The sequence below is a fragment of the Zingiber officinale genome, chromosome 5A, assembly GCF_018446385.1.
Source record: "Zingiber officinale cultivar Zhangliang chromosome 5A, Zo_v1.1, whole genome shotgun sequence".
Classification (NCBI taxonomy): Eukaryota; Viridiplantae; Streptophyta; class Magnoliopsida; order Zingiberales; family Zingiberaceae; genus Zingiber; species Zingiber officinale.
In genome coordinates, this window is record NC_055994.1 from 29,174,294 (window position 1) to 29,191,033 (window position 16,740).

Here is a 16,740-nt window from a genome sequence, read left to right on the forward strand (position 1 = left end):
TGTTTTTGTTCCTCGAGCTGGAGCTCACTCACCGCTTGCTCCACCGTTTAGCTAACCTACTCAGTTGCAAGTGTTGCTTCTGCCTCTTCGAGTTTTTTAGCCAAGACCCGAGACTCCTTATATTTGGTCTCCAGATCTTCGATGGCTCTGAGTTTCCAGCTTTTTGGCCAAGACCTGAGCCTCCTTATATTTGGTCTCTAAATCTTTGATGGCTCTGAGTTTCCTGGTATTGGAAAATTTTATCTTCGACTTGAAGTGGTGGGCTTGCTTGGTCAGCCCGTCGAACTAGAGCATTTAATCATGATTTTTGTTCTTTTCAATTATAAATGCCCGCTCGAACCCCAGTAGTTGCTCGGAGCTCGTGTCCAAGTCTTTTTTCAGTTGGGCAACCTCAACGGTTAGCTGCTCAACTCAACCTCGTGAGGTGTCCTGCTGCTCAATTGATGCTAGAAGCTACTGGTTCTAGTTTTTGAGGGCAAGCTGCTAGCACATGGCTAGACTTTCCATCCAGTGCTGCAAGTAAAATGAAGCTAGTTAACGCTGATTGAGAAAAGTAAAGAAAAGATGCCGCTATACTTACCCAATGGTTTGTTGGGTGAAACTGTCAACAAGCTCCCCAGGTTGGATGGTCGTCGCTCGAGCCCTAGCGTTGGCCCAGACCTATGCTAGAGGGGTTTGGATGGTAATTTGATGTTGTGGGGAGCGTGGAATGGTGTCGTTTGGTTGGTGCCAGTAGTCGGTCGGCAAACGGAAGATATCCTTGAAGTGTCTGTCGTCGCTCAGAGTTAATGGCGCTGAAGTAGCCGGGCTCTTAGATTTGGGCATTAGGGAGGAGTGAATAATGGATATAAGCGCTTCTACGCTAGTCGGTGGAGGTGGAAAATAGGCGACCGACGACATGATTATTGTCCTGGATAATAATGCGGATAGCGAGGGGGTCCGGTTGGAAGGAGGAGTTGGCAGCGCAGCCTCCCTCTCAGGATTCACAGAAGTGGAGGATTCCTCCCACTCGGAAGAAGGTTAGGAAGCTGATACTGGAGCGCACACCTGAAGAGCCAAGGTAGCTGAATGGGAAGATAATTTCGCTCTGTGTCGCTTGCAGTGTTGGATCAAAGGTTCGCCCGACATGGTCAATTCGGACGGAACGGTGATTGACGCCATGGAGAGGTGCTTGGGAGGAAGATCACCAGTGGTGGCCACTGCGTCGCTGGCCGCGACCCAGCTTCCCATTGCCTCACTTGTTAGCTCGTCGGAGTGTTTGACAGACAACAGGCCACGACTCTCCAGCTCGACCACTCCTTTGGCATTAATGTATGCATCAAAGCTTCTACACTTGCCTCTCAACAACGCATGGATCATGATTCGATCTATAAAAAGGAAAGAGAAGTCAGTTAGATTCAAAGATGACCGGAAGAAAAAGGGTATACCTAGAGGGACGAATAACCGTGTTCGGATAGGGCTCAACCCGAACACATACAAGACTCCCTTTAAGAGCAACTTGTATATATAGTATTTCTGACTGGCCATACTCGCAACCATTTCAAGGTAGGCCAGTGCGCTTCGATGCCTCCTGAGTGGGGGAGGCTTCGACAGTTCAATTTGCCAGTCGATCAGAAAGGCAGGCCGAATGGGCAAACGAACATAGAAATAATGCTCCTTTTAGTGTTTATTGGAGGAGGACATTTTGTCAAAATACACAGCCCCCCACTTAGGCTTGGAAGAGGAAGGTACTCGGCTGAGAAAGTTTCGAGTAATAGAAGTAATAAAAAATATGAGACACAAGAGGAATTTAGTACAGACGGAATAGTACCACAACCCCGCAGAACAGTCTGAAGAAATTAGGTACTAATTGATGCATGGGATGGGAATGTGAAAGTATGTGCAAATTTTAGAGAAAAAAGGATGGATGGGAAATTAAAGGCTAGCGTAAAATTAGTCTTTGAAAAAGGGCAAAACGAACATAGAGGCATGTGAGGGCGATCGTATGCAGAGGGAATGGCGATTTGATAACCATCAAGGGAGCGATAGATGAGTTTCATTTAGTCGACCTCATCCCTATTAAATTTAGACTCGATGGAGATGTACCACAACCCGAGGACAGCCGGGGTGGGGAAGGAGAAACTGTCGTCGAATAAAGGATAGAAAGCGAAGGTTGAAAGGAAGAAAAGAGACTTACTAGAGAAAAAGATATCATCGGTGATGAACAGAGAAAAGAAAGTAGGGAGGCAATGAAGACGAAGACGAAGAAGGCAATAACGTGAAAGAAAAAGGTTAAGGGTTTAAAAACCCTGTGGACGATTGACCCTAACCATCCCATCGAGGGATTTAGAAAATGAAGCTTTATCATGAACATCAAATTCGAAAAGGCAACCATCACATCAAATCCAAACAGTCGTCTGTCACATCACGCATGCGGCGATATGCAAGGGCAACACATGGCATTTGGTTACAGGTAGCATTAACGAGGAGGCAGAAAGTATGATTACAGGACATAGCCAAGCATGCTTTGCATTAATGGGGGGATTTGAACGACTTTCGAGAAATTATGGTGACGTCAACGGTAATTAAAAGGCACTACGTGGGTTGAGCGGTTGGAGCAAAGATCAAAGCAAAGCAAAAAAACGGCTAAGTGTTGGCCATGATATTGTCGAGTGACGACTATAAACCCTGGAGTAGTAAACATCATAGCTGAACAACGGCTCTAAACCCTAGGACACTCGAAAGGCTAGGCCACACTAACTAACTAGTTAGTCAGACTTGTAGCTTCCTTCGACTAGACTTGAGGGGAAGGTTTGTGATGCGGTGATGAAGAGGAGTTCCACCAAAGATAGGTCAAAGCAAAGAAGACCGGCTGATGGGAAAGTCAAAGTCAAGGAAGGAGTCAAAGTCGGTCGAGTGGGCCAGTTACGGCTGAGCTGATGGCATGTCCGAGTGGACGAGCATGGCCAAATGGATAACTCGAGGTTAAGAGACAAACAGGCAGTACATCCCCCGTCGCCATCCCTGCCAAGAAGGAGGCGTGTCCGTCGGAATGAAAGGCAACCCTGTTGGGGATCGGTCGGCCGACTTGAAGGGGGGTTGGATAGACGGCGCCCCCAAATACTCGCTTCTTTCTACAACGTTAGTTTGCGCAGCGGAAATACAAAACAAACAAGATAAACTAAAGACAAGAATAAGAAATGATGCAAACCGCTAACAAGCTCGTTTACGTGATTCGGAGATAACTTGCTCCTACTCCACGACTGTCCGTAAGGTGGACGATCCCTCAATCCGTCGGTGGATTAATCCCCGGAAACTGCGGCTAGCACAATCCTCCTTGTCGGTGGAAAACCTCGCCACAACTCGATCAAGAGCACTTGGATTGCTAGAGCACTAGTTGACTACTAATTAGAGGTTACCCACCACTAATTTCGTCAACTCAAACTAAGCTCCCAAGCTTTGGTTTTATAGGCCACGGGTTGGAAAACCCCGCCTACCAGTCGACTGCTAAAACATGCAGTCGACTGCCCTCTGTGGAAATTCGACCGTTACATCCCAACGGCTCAATTCCACACATTCTGTTCGCTGCCAGTCGACTGCCCCAGTCGACTGCACCAGTCGACTGCTAAAACATGCAGTCGACTGCTACAGTACTGCTACAGTAAAACCCTAAAAACTAGGATTTTACTCCGAGTACAATCTCTCGTGCACTCGTACCCTCACCCTTATGACTCACTTGATGCTTCCTTTGCAGCTTTGACTTTTTACCTTCAAGCCTACTTCCTTTGGCTCTCGTCCCTCGAATGCATTCAAGCCCGCGGCTCGTCCCCAATGCCATCCTTCGCGTATGCCTCGAAGTCGCTTCCCTCGGCCCTTGTCCTCGCTGCCTTGTCTACGGTCCCTCGGATGCTCCATCCTTCACCGGACCCGAAGCCATCAACCTGGGTCACATGTGTATCCTGCAAACCTGCACAACTCAAATACACATATCAAATACAAGGGTGAACCTAACTTAAACCCTTTGCCCAAACACCAAAACACATGGTCGCACGGACCATTGGGATTGCTCCAACAATCTCCCCCTTTTTGGTGTTTGGCAATACGTTTAAGTTAGAGAAAACAAATAGCAAATAAACATGCTAATACATACAATGGACTTACGATGCCAAGACTACACACTTGGACTTACTCCGCCGAATGGTCTTACGATGCCAAGGCTACACACTTGGACTTACAACGCCGAATGGTCTTACGATGCCAAGACTACACACTTGGACTTACAACGCCGAATGGTCTTACGATGCCAAGGCTACACACTTGGACTTACAACGCCGAATGGACTTACATTGCCAAGGTTATACACTTGGCAACCGCCGTAACAATGCACAGGGCTTTTTAAGAACCTATCCCAAGGCTCCCCCTACACCTAAGCTCCCATTGAGCTAGGATTTTCCACATAAGGCTTTTTAAGGACCTATCCCAAGGCTCCGCCTACACAAAGGTACTTTCAGGTTTTCCTAACTAAACCTTACTTCTCCCCCTTTGCCTAACATCCAAAAAGTTCTTCAACAATATCCCAATTATTGAAAACTTGTCATCCAAATGACCCTAAACTCATGTATGTATCACCCATGGATCCCATACATCTATATGAGCTGACCCGGTCAAAATCCAGTGCTGAAAACACGTATCAGTCGACTGCAAGAAGTACCAGTCGACTGCCCCCATGAAAACGAGCTTACAGAGACATTCTGTGCTCGTGAACAGTGTTACCAGTCGACTGGTACACTATTTATGAAAAAATCAGCCTTTTCTGGCAAACTTCATAAATGCGCCAGAAATTCCACAGACCTCCAAAAATCTCCAAATTTTGTGGAGAGGTCTATTATATCAATATCTACTTGGGAAAAATATATATAAAAATATATCTATCACCAATCCCAAGATTGACAAAAAAACACAAAACTAGCTAAAAAGTTCAATTGAACCTTGACCTAAAGTCCTAGTTTTGCTTCCTCTTGATGTATTTGCCCATACTAACCCACAATGCATCCCTAGCATTGATTTATATGACATCTATACATCCAAAACCAATATCATGCTATATGACCCCAATTGTCATATTTCTTACATGAAACATAAACTAATTGTGCCAAAACCCTAGGTTTAAGACTCAAGTCCATCTCCAAACCACTTGGCACATTCCATGGCTTGTCTAGACTCCCAAGTAAAACCCCCTTGAGATCCATTGGCCATGGGTCCCAAATTGACTCTTTGAGCTCCCCCTAGAGCTCTTAACCTTAGTCACCTCCCTAGGTGACTCATCCACAATGGCTAGGCCACATCGGTCCACCCCCGGTGAAACTTGGCCTACAAATCTAACTTTCTTAACCTTGGACACTTTGTCCTTGGTTAATTTCTCCTTACCATTAAATGGTTTTCCCTTGCCATTTATTGGCTTCTCCTTGCTATAGTCATATGCAACCCTAGCATAAGACTTTCCCTTAGCTTTGGAGGACTCTCTCTTGCCATGATCATTTGCCACCCTAGCACATGATCTCTCATTAGCCTTAGAGGAACTAGATCGGTATCCCAAGCCCGATCTATCATTGTTGGGTCTTTGGCTACCCAACATCATCCTTAATTCCTTAGATCCAACATTGAATCTCTTAAGGAATTGTTCCAACTTATCAAGCTTTCCCCTTAAAGCTTGATTCTCCTTCTCTAGGTTTCTAACCCTAGAGTTAATTTGTCCAAATTGGACATTCCTAGACCTACCCTTCCTAGGCATGTGTCTCCCCTTCTTGGGATTAATGCCTTGGGTCTCCCTAGGTCTATTGTTTCTAGATATTTCATGCATAGATTTCCTAGGGTTTTGATCTACATTAACCATATTCCTATCATGATATTTAAATCCAAAATTTTGCATGGGTAAATAATAACAATTATTCCTAGCATGCATGGAGGAATTTAAATTTGATTTCGAATTTAAATTTGGGTTTACCTTACCCTTTACCTTTGGAGCTCCCCCTTGACATGAGCCTCCATTCTTCCTCCACTTCTTCTCCTCCTTCTTCAAATGTGCCAACTTTTTAATCTCTTTCTTCTTTGGGCATTTGGTGTGGTAATGACCCCGCTCACCACACGTGAAGCACACTATGTGCTTTTTCTCCTTCTTCTTCCTACAACTCAAATTAGATTCAAAATGAATTGAATTGAGTTTAGGAGCTACCTTCTTCTTACCCATAGGACATCTACTCTTGTAGTGTCCCTTCTCATTGCACCCGAAGCAAGTGATATGGTCCTTTGACTTCACTTCGGTGGAGGTGCTTGCTAGGTTGACCACTTCCAAGACCTCTTCTTCATCCTCTTCACTTGTCTTGGATTCTTCTTCAACCTTTGAGGATGTAGATGATGACTCATCTTCCTTCTCCTCCTCGGATGTTGAGGGTGACTCAACTTCCGTTTGCTCCACCTCCTCTTCTTGAGCTACTAAGCCCATCTCCTTGGGCTCCACATCCGATTGGTCCTTCTTCTCCACTTGGACCACTTCATCACTTTCTTCGGATTTTTCTTCTTCTTCTTGTGTAGGCAAAAATTCCTCCCATGGTAATTTCTTCACTTTGCTCCATAATTCATGGGCATTCTCATATTTACCTACACCACTTATCGCATTAGGAGGCAATAAATCAATTAAAATTGCTATTACCTTTGAGTTTGCCTCCGATCGTGTGGTTTGCTCCTCCGTCCAATGTCGTGGTCGGAGCTTCTTTCCCTTCTTGTCCTTCGGAACTTCGAACGGTTCCTTTACCACCATCATGGTGTCCCAATCCGTGTCGAAGAAGACCTCCATCTTCATCATTCAATATGTGATGTCCCATAAGCCTCTACCTTCAAGCTTTGGCGGTTCAATCAAGCCGGTCATCTTTGCTTCCTTGGCGATTAGTCCAATGGAGAGCGCCCTCGCTCTGATACCACTTGTTGGGGATCGGTCGACCGACTTGAAGGGGGGTTGGATAGACGGCGCCCCCAAATACTCGCTTCTTTCTACAACGTTAGTTTGCGCAGCGGAAATACAAAACAAACAAGATAAACTAAAGACAAGAATAAGAAAGGATGCAAACCGCTAACAAGCTCGTTTACGTGATTCGGAGATAACTTGCTCCTACTCCACGACTGTCCGTAAGGTGGACGATCCCTCAATCCGTCGATGGATTAATCCCCGGAAACTCCGGCTAGCACAATCCTCCTTGTCGGTGGAGAAACCTCGCCACAACTCGATCAAGAGCACTTGGATTGCTAGAGCACTAGTTGACTACTAATTAGAGGTTACCCACCACTAATTTCGTCAACTCAAACTAAGCTCCCAAACTTTGGTTTTATAGGCCACGGGTTGGAAAACCCCGCCTACCAGTCGACTGCTAAAACATGCAGTCGACTGCCCTCTGTGGAAATTCGACTGTTACATCCCAACGGCTCAATTCCACACATTCTGTTCGCTGCCAGTCGACTGCCCCAGTCGACTGCACCAGTCGACTGCCAAAACATGCAGTCGACTGCTACAGTACTGCTACAGTAGCGCTACAGTACTGCTACAGTAAAACCCTAAAAACTAGGATTTTACTCCGAGTACAATCTCTCGTGCACTCGTACCCTCACCCTTATGACTCACTTGATGCTTCCTTTGCAGCTTTGACCTTTTACCTTCAAGCCTACTTCCTTTGGCTCTCGTCCCTCGGATGCATTCAAGCCCGCGGCTCGTCCCCAATGCCATCCTTCGCGTATGCCTCGAAGTCGCTTCCCTCGGCCCTTGTCCTCGCTGCCTTGTCCACGGTCCCTCGGATGCTCCATCCTTCACCGGACCCGAAGCCATCAACCTGGGTCACATGTGTATCCTGCAAACCTGCACAACTCAAATACACATATCAAATACAAGGGTGAACCTAACTTAAACCCTTTGCCCAAACACCAAAACACATGGTCGCACGGACCATTGGGATTGCTCCAACAAACCCTTCCACAACGAGAAAGATAAGTAAAGGGAGAGTACTCAGTGCAACACAACTAAGCGAGAGCATCCACCGATCGACAAATAGTGGGACCCACCCGTATATCTCCTCGTACTCTTTTGTAGGTTTGTGTCACTAACAACAGAACATGTTCCTCAGGCAAATCGTACGGTGGAAGCTTCTAGACTGTTACATTAGAGATATGCATGCTCGCTTAAGGAAAGGTGTCAGGGACATTTTTTAACTTATCTTTTCATAAGACACTTAGAAAAATGTGTGCATGCTTTGAGATGCATGCACAGACACTATAGTGACACTATAAAAGGGGGTTCCCATCTACAGGAAAAGGTATGCACAACTTCGTTATTTACACACTTTAGCCACAGTTTTTTACTATTCTCTACATCATCGGAAACTGACTTGAGCATCAGAGGGTCAACATTGGGAAACCCTTACCAGCCCGGCACTAATGTTGTTGTGTTGTTGGACCACGTGGAGTCTTCACCTCGTCAAACTTTCAGCCACATCCCCAGTTTGTCATCTTCGATCCGCTTTCGAACAAGAACACCTAACATCCAGTCAACCATGACCTGTTAGGACTTCCCTCATTGTCAAGTTTCCGGTTCTCCATGACTCACTTGGACTTCGCCCTTATCAACTCCTTGTTAGACTTTCAATCACCAAATATCTGGCCAACTGTGACCCATTTGGAGTTCTCACCTCATGCTAACTTCATGTTAGACTTTCGAACACTAAATGTCTAGTCTGTCGTGATCCATTTAGCTTTCCTCTTGCCGACTTACATATTGATCAATAGTTAAGTATCCGATTAATCTTGACCTAATTGATGCCCAACTAATATATCAATCAAACTTTAAAATTTAACCGAAGTTGACTCGAATTTGGTCAATCTGATACCTGTTTCAGATTGACTGATATTTACAAATGAATAATTCAGTGACACACAAGGGCAGATCTAGGATTTTAGATTTGGAGAGGTCGTATACTAAGTGACGAATTTAATTATTAAATGCATTATATAATAATGACCTCTCCAAACTTTCAAAATACATAATGTGTATTTGTTAAAATATGAAAATATAGGAGAAAAAAAAAAATTCCATCCTACAAAGATTCGAGGTATGTTAAAATAAAAATAAAACTTACCATTAGACCAATTATACATATATTATAAATTGAGGTAAAATAATATATATACTAATAAAATATTAAAAAATCCTCTATAAAAATATGTTATTAAAAAAAAATTCATGTCCTAATGTAGATCCGTCCCCCTGGTGACAGGGTTGACTGATGTTCTTTATTTTAAATTTTAAAATTTGATTAAATGGATTAAATTGAACGGGTTTAAATGAGTCAATCAATTGATAATTGATGTTGTTATAAAAAAATCTCTAGAAATTAGGTTCGTATGATAAATTCAACAGTCAAATGCAATCAACCGTATATGTAGAAGCCAACTGCTGAGGAAGGAACCGCGGATAATTCAATAGATTATTAAATTAATCATATTTATATCTGTTTGATTTATATTAAGTTTTATTTTGTAATCAAATATCATCGATCTATAGTGAGATATAAACAGAAAATCATGGTACACAATGACATCCTAAATGGGAGGGCATATTCCAAGGTGATATTATCCCCGAACGACCTATGTCCAATCTAATAAATCTATCATCCGAGTAAACCCCTACTGGGGGCTTTCTTTTCTTTTCTAGCATGTAAATGATGTATATCAACCATGCACAGCGCTAAAGCAATATATTCATACATGCAGGTGAGGTAGATCCACAGAATTGGGTTTTCATCTCGTTGGAACCATCTCATTTCACATTTCATCTTGTCTCGTCTTGCTTGCCTGAAGGCGTACGCTCATGATCCCTTCATTTTGATAATGTGCATGCATTAAATGGCGGTTGTTTTACTGGACCATACATGCAGTTGTTTACAATAAATGTCATAGCCTCCTCACCTAACCGCCATTATCGCAAGTTTTATAATTCGTTCTTTTTCTGTGTCCCCATCGCATTTAGTGGCCGAGTTTTTTGGTTAACTCGTGACAACCATCATTTTCCTTTATTTATTATTATTATTATTATTATTATTATTACTACTACCACTACCAATACTGTTGTTGAGTTTGGTTGATTTTCTGGGAATTTAATTGCATTTGTTCAAATTCTAGTATTTCTTCCAACATATTCTATGCGTGTTGCGATCAGTGAATTAGCCTGAACTTTTCGTACTTACTTTTTGTCTGCGTATCGTGATTCTGGTCACCAACCGAACCAACAAAGGAGCCGTGTCTAACAGTCACTGCTTTAGTCAGTGTTTAACCTTGAACCAATATGATTTGTTTATATATGTTTAGAGCGTTGCATGGGCGGTTGATTGTAACTGGAAGTAATTAACTTGGAGTATTGAACAAGTACGTGGCTGGTCGTCCAATGCCAAAGGAGACCGAGTCAGTGGGAAGCATGTGGAGTAATAAATAAATGGGTAAAAATGAATCTCTGCATCTACTTTCCCTTCCCCTTTTCTCATGGGTTGAGTGGTTGCGACTTAATGCATTCTCGCAAAGTAAGAAAAATAACGACAGGATGCATGGCCACAATGGAGAAGATCGAGATCGGTGCGTTCCACTTGTGTCCTTCCTATACGAAACGAATGACTTGCTGCTCTTCCGGTAAAAGAACAGGGATGTATTAAATGAATGACTCGGTAATCATTGAAGTATTCCTACGCAGTGCTGCGGCTACTACTGCTACTTCTACCGCCACAAGAGGAAGAAACCAAACGAGATCGGACACAGTTCGCTAGCTCCTACTGCGTCTCTATAAACTCCTCCTCCTCCTCCTCCTCCTCTCGCCACCTTTGAGTCCATTCAGGTCGCCGGAGATTGAACTGATCGCCATGGGATCCGCTCGTTTCAAGTCCATAGAGCAATGCAGCTCCCAGGGGCGGTCCGGCCATTCAGTCGCCGCCGATCTCGACGGCACCCTGCTCCTCTCGCGCAGCGCCTTCCCTTACTTCATGCTGGTGGCGGTGGAGGCCGGCAGTCTCCTCCGCGGCCTCCTCCTCCTCCTCTCCGTCCCCTTCGTCTACCTCACCTACGTGTTCCTGTCCGAGTCCCTCGCCATCAAGACCCTCGTGTTCATCGCCTTCGCGCGCCTCAGGCTGCGCGACATCGAGATGGTGGCGCGCTCCGTCCTCCCGCGCTTCTACGCCGACGACGTCCACCCGGAGACGTGGCGCGTCTTCAGCGCCTGCGGCGGCCGGCGCTGCGTCGTCACCGCCAACCCCACCGTGATGGTGGAGCCCTTCGTGCGGGGGTTCCTCGGGGCCGACGCCGTGCTGGGGACGGAGCTGGAGGTTACCAAGTCCGGCCGCGCCACCGGCTTCGTCAAGAGCCCCGGCGTACTCATCGCCGACCTCAAAAGGAAGGCGGTCGAGAGAGAGTTCGGAGAGGCCTCGCCGGACGTCGGCATTGGCGACCGCGAGACCGACTTCGATTTCATGTCCATTTGCAAGGTCTGATTATATTCCTCACGAACTCAGTTTTTTTTTTTTTAATATCTTTTGAACTGACTTGATCGATTGGATAATTACTTTTTTTTATGTAGATATTAAATCAAGGTTAAATTAATAATTTTACTTTCTTTTTTGTTTTTTCAGGAAGCGTACATGGTGCCGCACAGCAAACAGAAGCCGGTTCCGAAGAACCAACTACTGAACCGGGTGATCCTCCACGACGGCCGGTTCGTCCACAAGCCGGAGCCGATGGTGGCGCTGGTCACATTCCTGTGGATCCCCTTCGGCTTCCTCCTCTCCCTCCTGCGCGTCTACATCAACCTTCCCCTGCCGGAGCGCATCGTCTTCCACAACTACCGCCTCATGGGCATCAAACTGGTGGTGAAGGGCACACCGCCGCCGCCGCCCAAGAAGGGTCACCCGGGCGTGCTCTTCGTCTGCAACCACCGCACGATGCTGGACCCGGTGGTCACCGCCGTCGCCCTGCGCCGAAAGATCAGCTGCGTCACCTACAGCATCAGCAAGTTCTCGGAGCTAACCGCGCCCATCAAGACCGTGGCGCTGACGCGGGAGCGCGACAAGGACGCCGCCTACATCCGGCGGGTGCTGGAGGAGGGGGACCTGGTGATCTGCCCCGAGGGCACCACCTGCCGCGAGCCCTTCCTGCTGCGCTTCAGCGCCCTCTTCGCCGAGCTCACCGACCGCATCGTCCCCGTGGCCATCAACACCAAGCAGAGCATGTTCCACGGCACCAGCGCCAGGGGGTGGAAGCTATTCGATCCTTACTTCTTCTTCATGAACCCGAGGCCCGTGTACGAGATCACGTTCCTGAACCAGCTGCCGAGGGAGTTCACCTGCGCCGGCGGCAAGTCGCCCATCGAAGTCGCCAACTACATACAGCGAGTGATCGCCGTCACGCTCGGCTTCGAGTGCACCATCTACACCAGGAAGGACAAGTACGGTCTGCTCGCCGGCACCGACGGCCGGGTCCTCTCGAAGAAGGAAAGCAATGAGGAGGAGAAGCAAAAACAGGACAAGGCTTGATTATGGAATCAGTCTTAGTAATTAAGTATGAATTGGATAATACAAGTTGTTGCTTAAAACCTCCTACTGTATTTGTTGGCTTGATACTTTATTCACCATATAGTTCTTCTGTCTCTTTGTATCATCGTATTGTTAATTAGCTTTTACTATCACCTAATTGACTCCTTTGAAAGAAAGAAAGAAAGACAGAAAGAAAGAAATAAAGAACACAATAAATTCCCGTCCAATTGCAATATAATTAATATCAGGCAACCATAAGTAGCTGTTTTAAGTGGTTAGGCAACTGATTATGATCCTCCGACTATAAATTTCTGGTTTTGAAGATCATCAGAAAACTACAAGCTGATGCCTAAAAGTCGTAGGGGATCGATGGCCGGCTAGAAGGGGGTTGGATAGACGACGTCCCCAAATCGATAGCTTCCTACACTAGTTAGTTTGCGCAGCGAAAATACAAACTATACAAATACAAATATGAAATCTAAAGACAAGTAAAAGTAAACAAACCGCTAACACGTCAATGTAACGTGGTTCAGAGATAAAGCTCCTACTCCACGGCTGTCCGTAAGGTGGACGATCCCGATCCGTCGGTGGATGACTTCCCGAAAACTCCGGCTAGCTCAAACCTCCTTGTTGGTGGAGAAACTTCGTCACAACTCTCACAAGAACTCTTTCGACGCTAGGGGTATAGGTAGACTACTAATAGGGGTTAACCACCTCTATTTCGTCAACTATAACCAAGCTCTCAAGCCTTGGTTATATAGGCCGTAAGTTGGAAACCCCCGCCTCTTGTGGAGATTCGACCGTTACATCCTAACGACAATTTACCGGTCGACTAATAAAAGTACCAATCGATTGCTCCACACTGGCCGAGTGAACAGAAGCATTCTTTTCGCTCCCAGTCGACTACACCAGTCGACTGATGAAACCATCAGTCGACTGGTACCCGAGTAAATTCACTCAGCACTCGGATCCTCACCCTTACGACTCACTTGACGCTTCTTTGCAGCCTTGACCTCTTGCCTTCAAGTCTACTTCCTTTAGATCTCGTCCCTCAGATGCATTCAAGCTCGCGGCTCATCCCCAATGTCATCCTTCGCGTATTCCTCGAAGTCACTTCCCTCGGTCCTTGTCCTCATTGCCTTGTCCACAGTCCCTCAGATGCTCCATCCTTCACTGGATCCGAAGCCATCAACCTAAGTCACATGTGTATCCTGCAAACCTGCATACTCATATACACATATCAAATAATAAGGGTAAACCTAACGTAAACCCTTTGCACAAACACCAAAACACATGGTCACACGGACCATTGGGATTGCTCCAATAATCTCCCTTTTTTTGATATTTGGCAATACGTTTAAGTTAGGGAAAACATAATAGCAAATAAACATGCTAAAACAAATAGACTTACGTTACCAAGGCTACACACTTGGACTTACACCGCCGAATGAAAAATAATGCAACATACATTAGAACCTATCCCAAGGCTCCCCCTATACCTATACTCCCGATTGAGCTAGGAATTTCCCATAGGGCTATTTAAGAACCTATCACAAGGCTCCCCCTGCGCAAAGACACTAAAGTTTTCCCAACTAAATCTTACTTCTCCCCTTTACCTAACATCAAAAAAAATTTTCAACAATATCCCAATTGTTGAAAACTTGATCGTCAAACTGGCCCTAAACTCATGTATTTATCCCCCATGAATCTCATACACCTATACGAGCTGAATCGGTCAGAATCAGTGCTGAAAAATAGTTTTAGACTAGTATCAGTCAATTGCACCAGTCGACTACCCTTATTGAAATAACACACAGAACCATTCTTTGTTCGATATTCATTGGTACCAGTTGACTGGTAACTATACCAGTCGACTGGCACCCTGTTTCAACCATTTTCAACATTTCTGACCCAATTTCAGAAATGCACTAATAATTCCACAGACATCCAAAAATCTCCAAATTTTGTGGAGAGGTATGTTTTACCCATGTCTACTTGGGAAAAATACATCTAAAAATATATCTATCACCAATTCCAAGATTGATACAAAACTCAAAACTAGTTAAATGATTCAATTGAACCTTGACCTAAAGTCCTAGTTTTGGCTTCCTCTTGATGTATTTACCCATACTAACCCACAATGCATCCCTAGCATTGGTTTATATGGCATCTATACATCCAAAACCAATTATCATGTTATATGACCCTAATGTCATATTTCTAAGAATGAAACGCAAGCCAATTGTGTCAAAATCCTATGTTTGAGACTCAAGTCTGTCTCCAAACCATTTGGCACACTCCATGACCCAATCTAGACTCCCAAGCAAAACCCACTTGAAATACATTTGTCATGGGTCCCAACTTGACTCTCTGAGCTCCCCCTAGAACTCTTAACCTTAGCCACCTCCCTAGGTGACTCATCCATAATTGCTAAGCCACAAGTACACCTCCGGTGACACTTGGCCTACAAACCTAACATTCTTAACCTTGGAAACCTTGTCCTTGGTTAATTTCTCCTTACTTTTAAATATGTTTCCCTTGCCATTTATTGACTTCTCCTTGCTATAGTCATATGCAACCCTAGCATAAGACTTTCCCTTAGCTTTGGAGACACTGGATCGGTATCCAAGACCCGATCTTTCATTATTGGGTCTTTGGCTACCCAACACCATATCTAAACTCTTAGATCCAACATTGAATCTTTCTAGGGTTTTCTTCAACTTATCAAGCTTTGACTTCAAAGCTTGATTTTCCCTTTCTAGGTTCCTAACTCTAGAGTCAATATGTCCACCATGGACATTTCTAGACCTACCCTTTCTAGGCATGTGTTTCCCCTTCTTGGGATTAATGCCTTGGGTCTCCTTAGGTCTACCATTTCTACAGTTATCATGAATGGGTTTCCTAGAGTTATGATCCACATTTACCCTACTCCTATCATGATATTTAAAACCAAAGTTATGTATGGGTAAATAATAATAGTTATTTCTAACATGCATGGAGGAGTTTAAATTTGAATTAAACTTCAAGTTAGGATATACCTCCCTTACCCTTGAAGCCCCCCCTTGATTTGAGCTCCTCTTCTTCTTCTCTCACTTATTTAAATGCTCAAGCTTCTTGATCTCCCTCTTGTTGGGTCATTTTGTGTGGTAGTGTCTCTTCTCCCCATATGTGAAGCATACGATGTGCATTCTCCTTCTTTGGACTTCTTCATTCATACAACCCTTGCTAGTTTTTAAATTAACTTGAATGGGTTTAGGATTTACCTCTTTCTTACCCAATGGACATCTACTCATGCAGTGTCCCTTCTCATTGCACCCGAAGGATATTATGTGGTCCTTTGACTTCACTTTGGTGGAGATGCTCACTAAGTTGGTTTCCAAGACTTCTTCTTCTTCTTCACTTATCTTGGATTCTTCTTCAATTCTTGAGGATGTAGATGACATCTCATCTTCCTTCTCCTCCTCGGATGTTGAGCATGACTCAACTTTAATTGGCTCCTCCTCAACTTGAGCAACTTCATCCTTTTCTTCTAATTTTTTTCTCTTTATGTGTAGGCATGAGTTCTTTTCCTAGAACTATCTTTACCTTTATTAACAACTCGTGGGCATTCTCATATTTACTTACACGACTCATCACGTTAGAAGGTAACATTTCAATCAACATTAATATTACCTTATCGTTTGCCTTTGACCGTGAGGTTTGCTCCTCCGTCCAATGTCGTTGTCGGAGCTTCTTTCCCTTCTTGTCCTTCGGGACTTCAAATGGTTCTTCCACCACCATCATTGTGTCCCAATCCATCTCGAGGAAGTTCTTCATCTTCACCATCCAAAAGGTGATGTCCCACAAGCTTCCTCTTTTGAACTTCAACGGATCAATCAAGCCGGTCATCTTTTCTTCCTTGGCGGTTAGTCCGACGGAAAGCGCCCTTACTCTGATACCACTTGTAGGGGATCGGTGGCCGACTAGAAGGGGAGTTGGATAGACGACGCCCCAAATCGATAGCTTCCTACACTACTTAGTTTGCGCAGCGGAAATACAATCTATACAAATACAAATATGAAAGCTAAAGACAAGAAAGAGTAAGCAAACCGCTAACACGACAATGTAACGTGGTTCGGAGATAAAACTCCTACTCCACGACTCTCCATAAGGT

At 44.8% G+C, this 16,740-nt stretch overlaps 1 protein-coding gene across 1 annotated transcript; it reads left to right on the forward strand.

Moving 5' to 3' along the window:
- The first annotated feature begins 10,749 nt into the window (after positions 1–10,749).
- Positions 10,750–12,711, forward strand: LOC121980363 (glycerol-3-phosphate 2-O-acyltransferase 6-like). Its single transcript, XM_042532370.1, has 2 exons — positions 10,750–11,543; positions 11,688–12,711. Exons 1-2 carry the CDS (start codon positions 10,926–10,928, stop codon positions 12,585–12,587), a joined length of 1,518 nt encoding a protein of 505 aa, XP_042388304.1. The 5' UTR covers positions 10,750–10,925; the 3' UTR covers positions 12,588–12,711.
- The last annotated feature ends 4,029 nt before the right edge of the window (positions 12,712–16,740 follow it).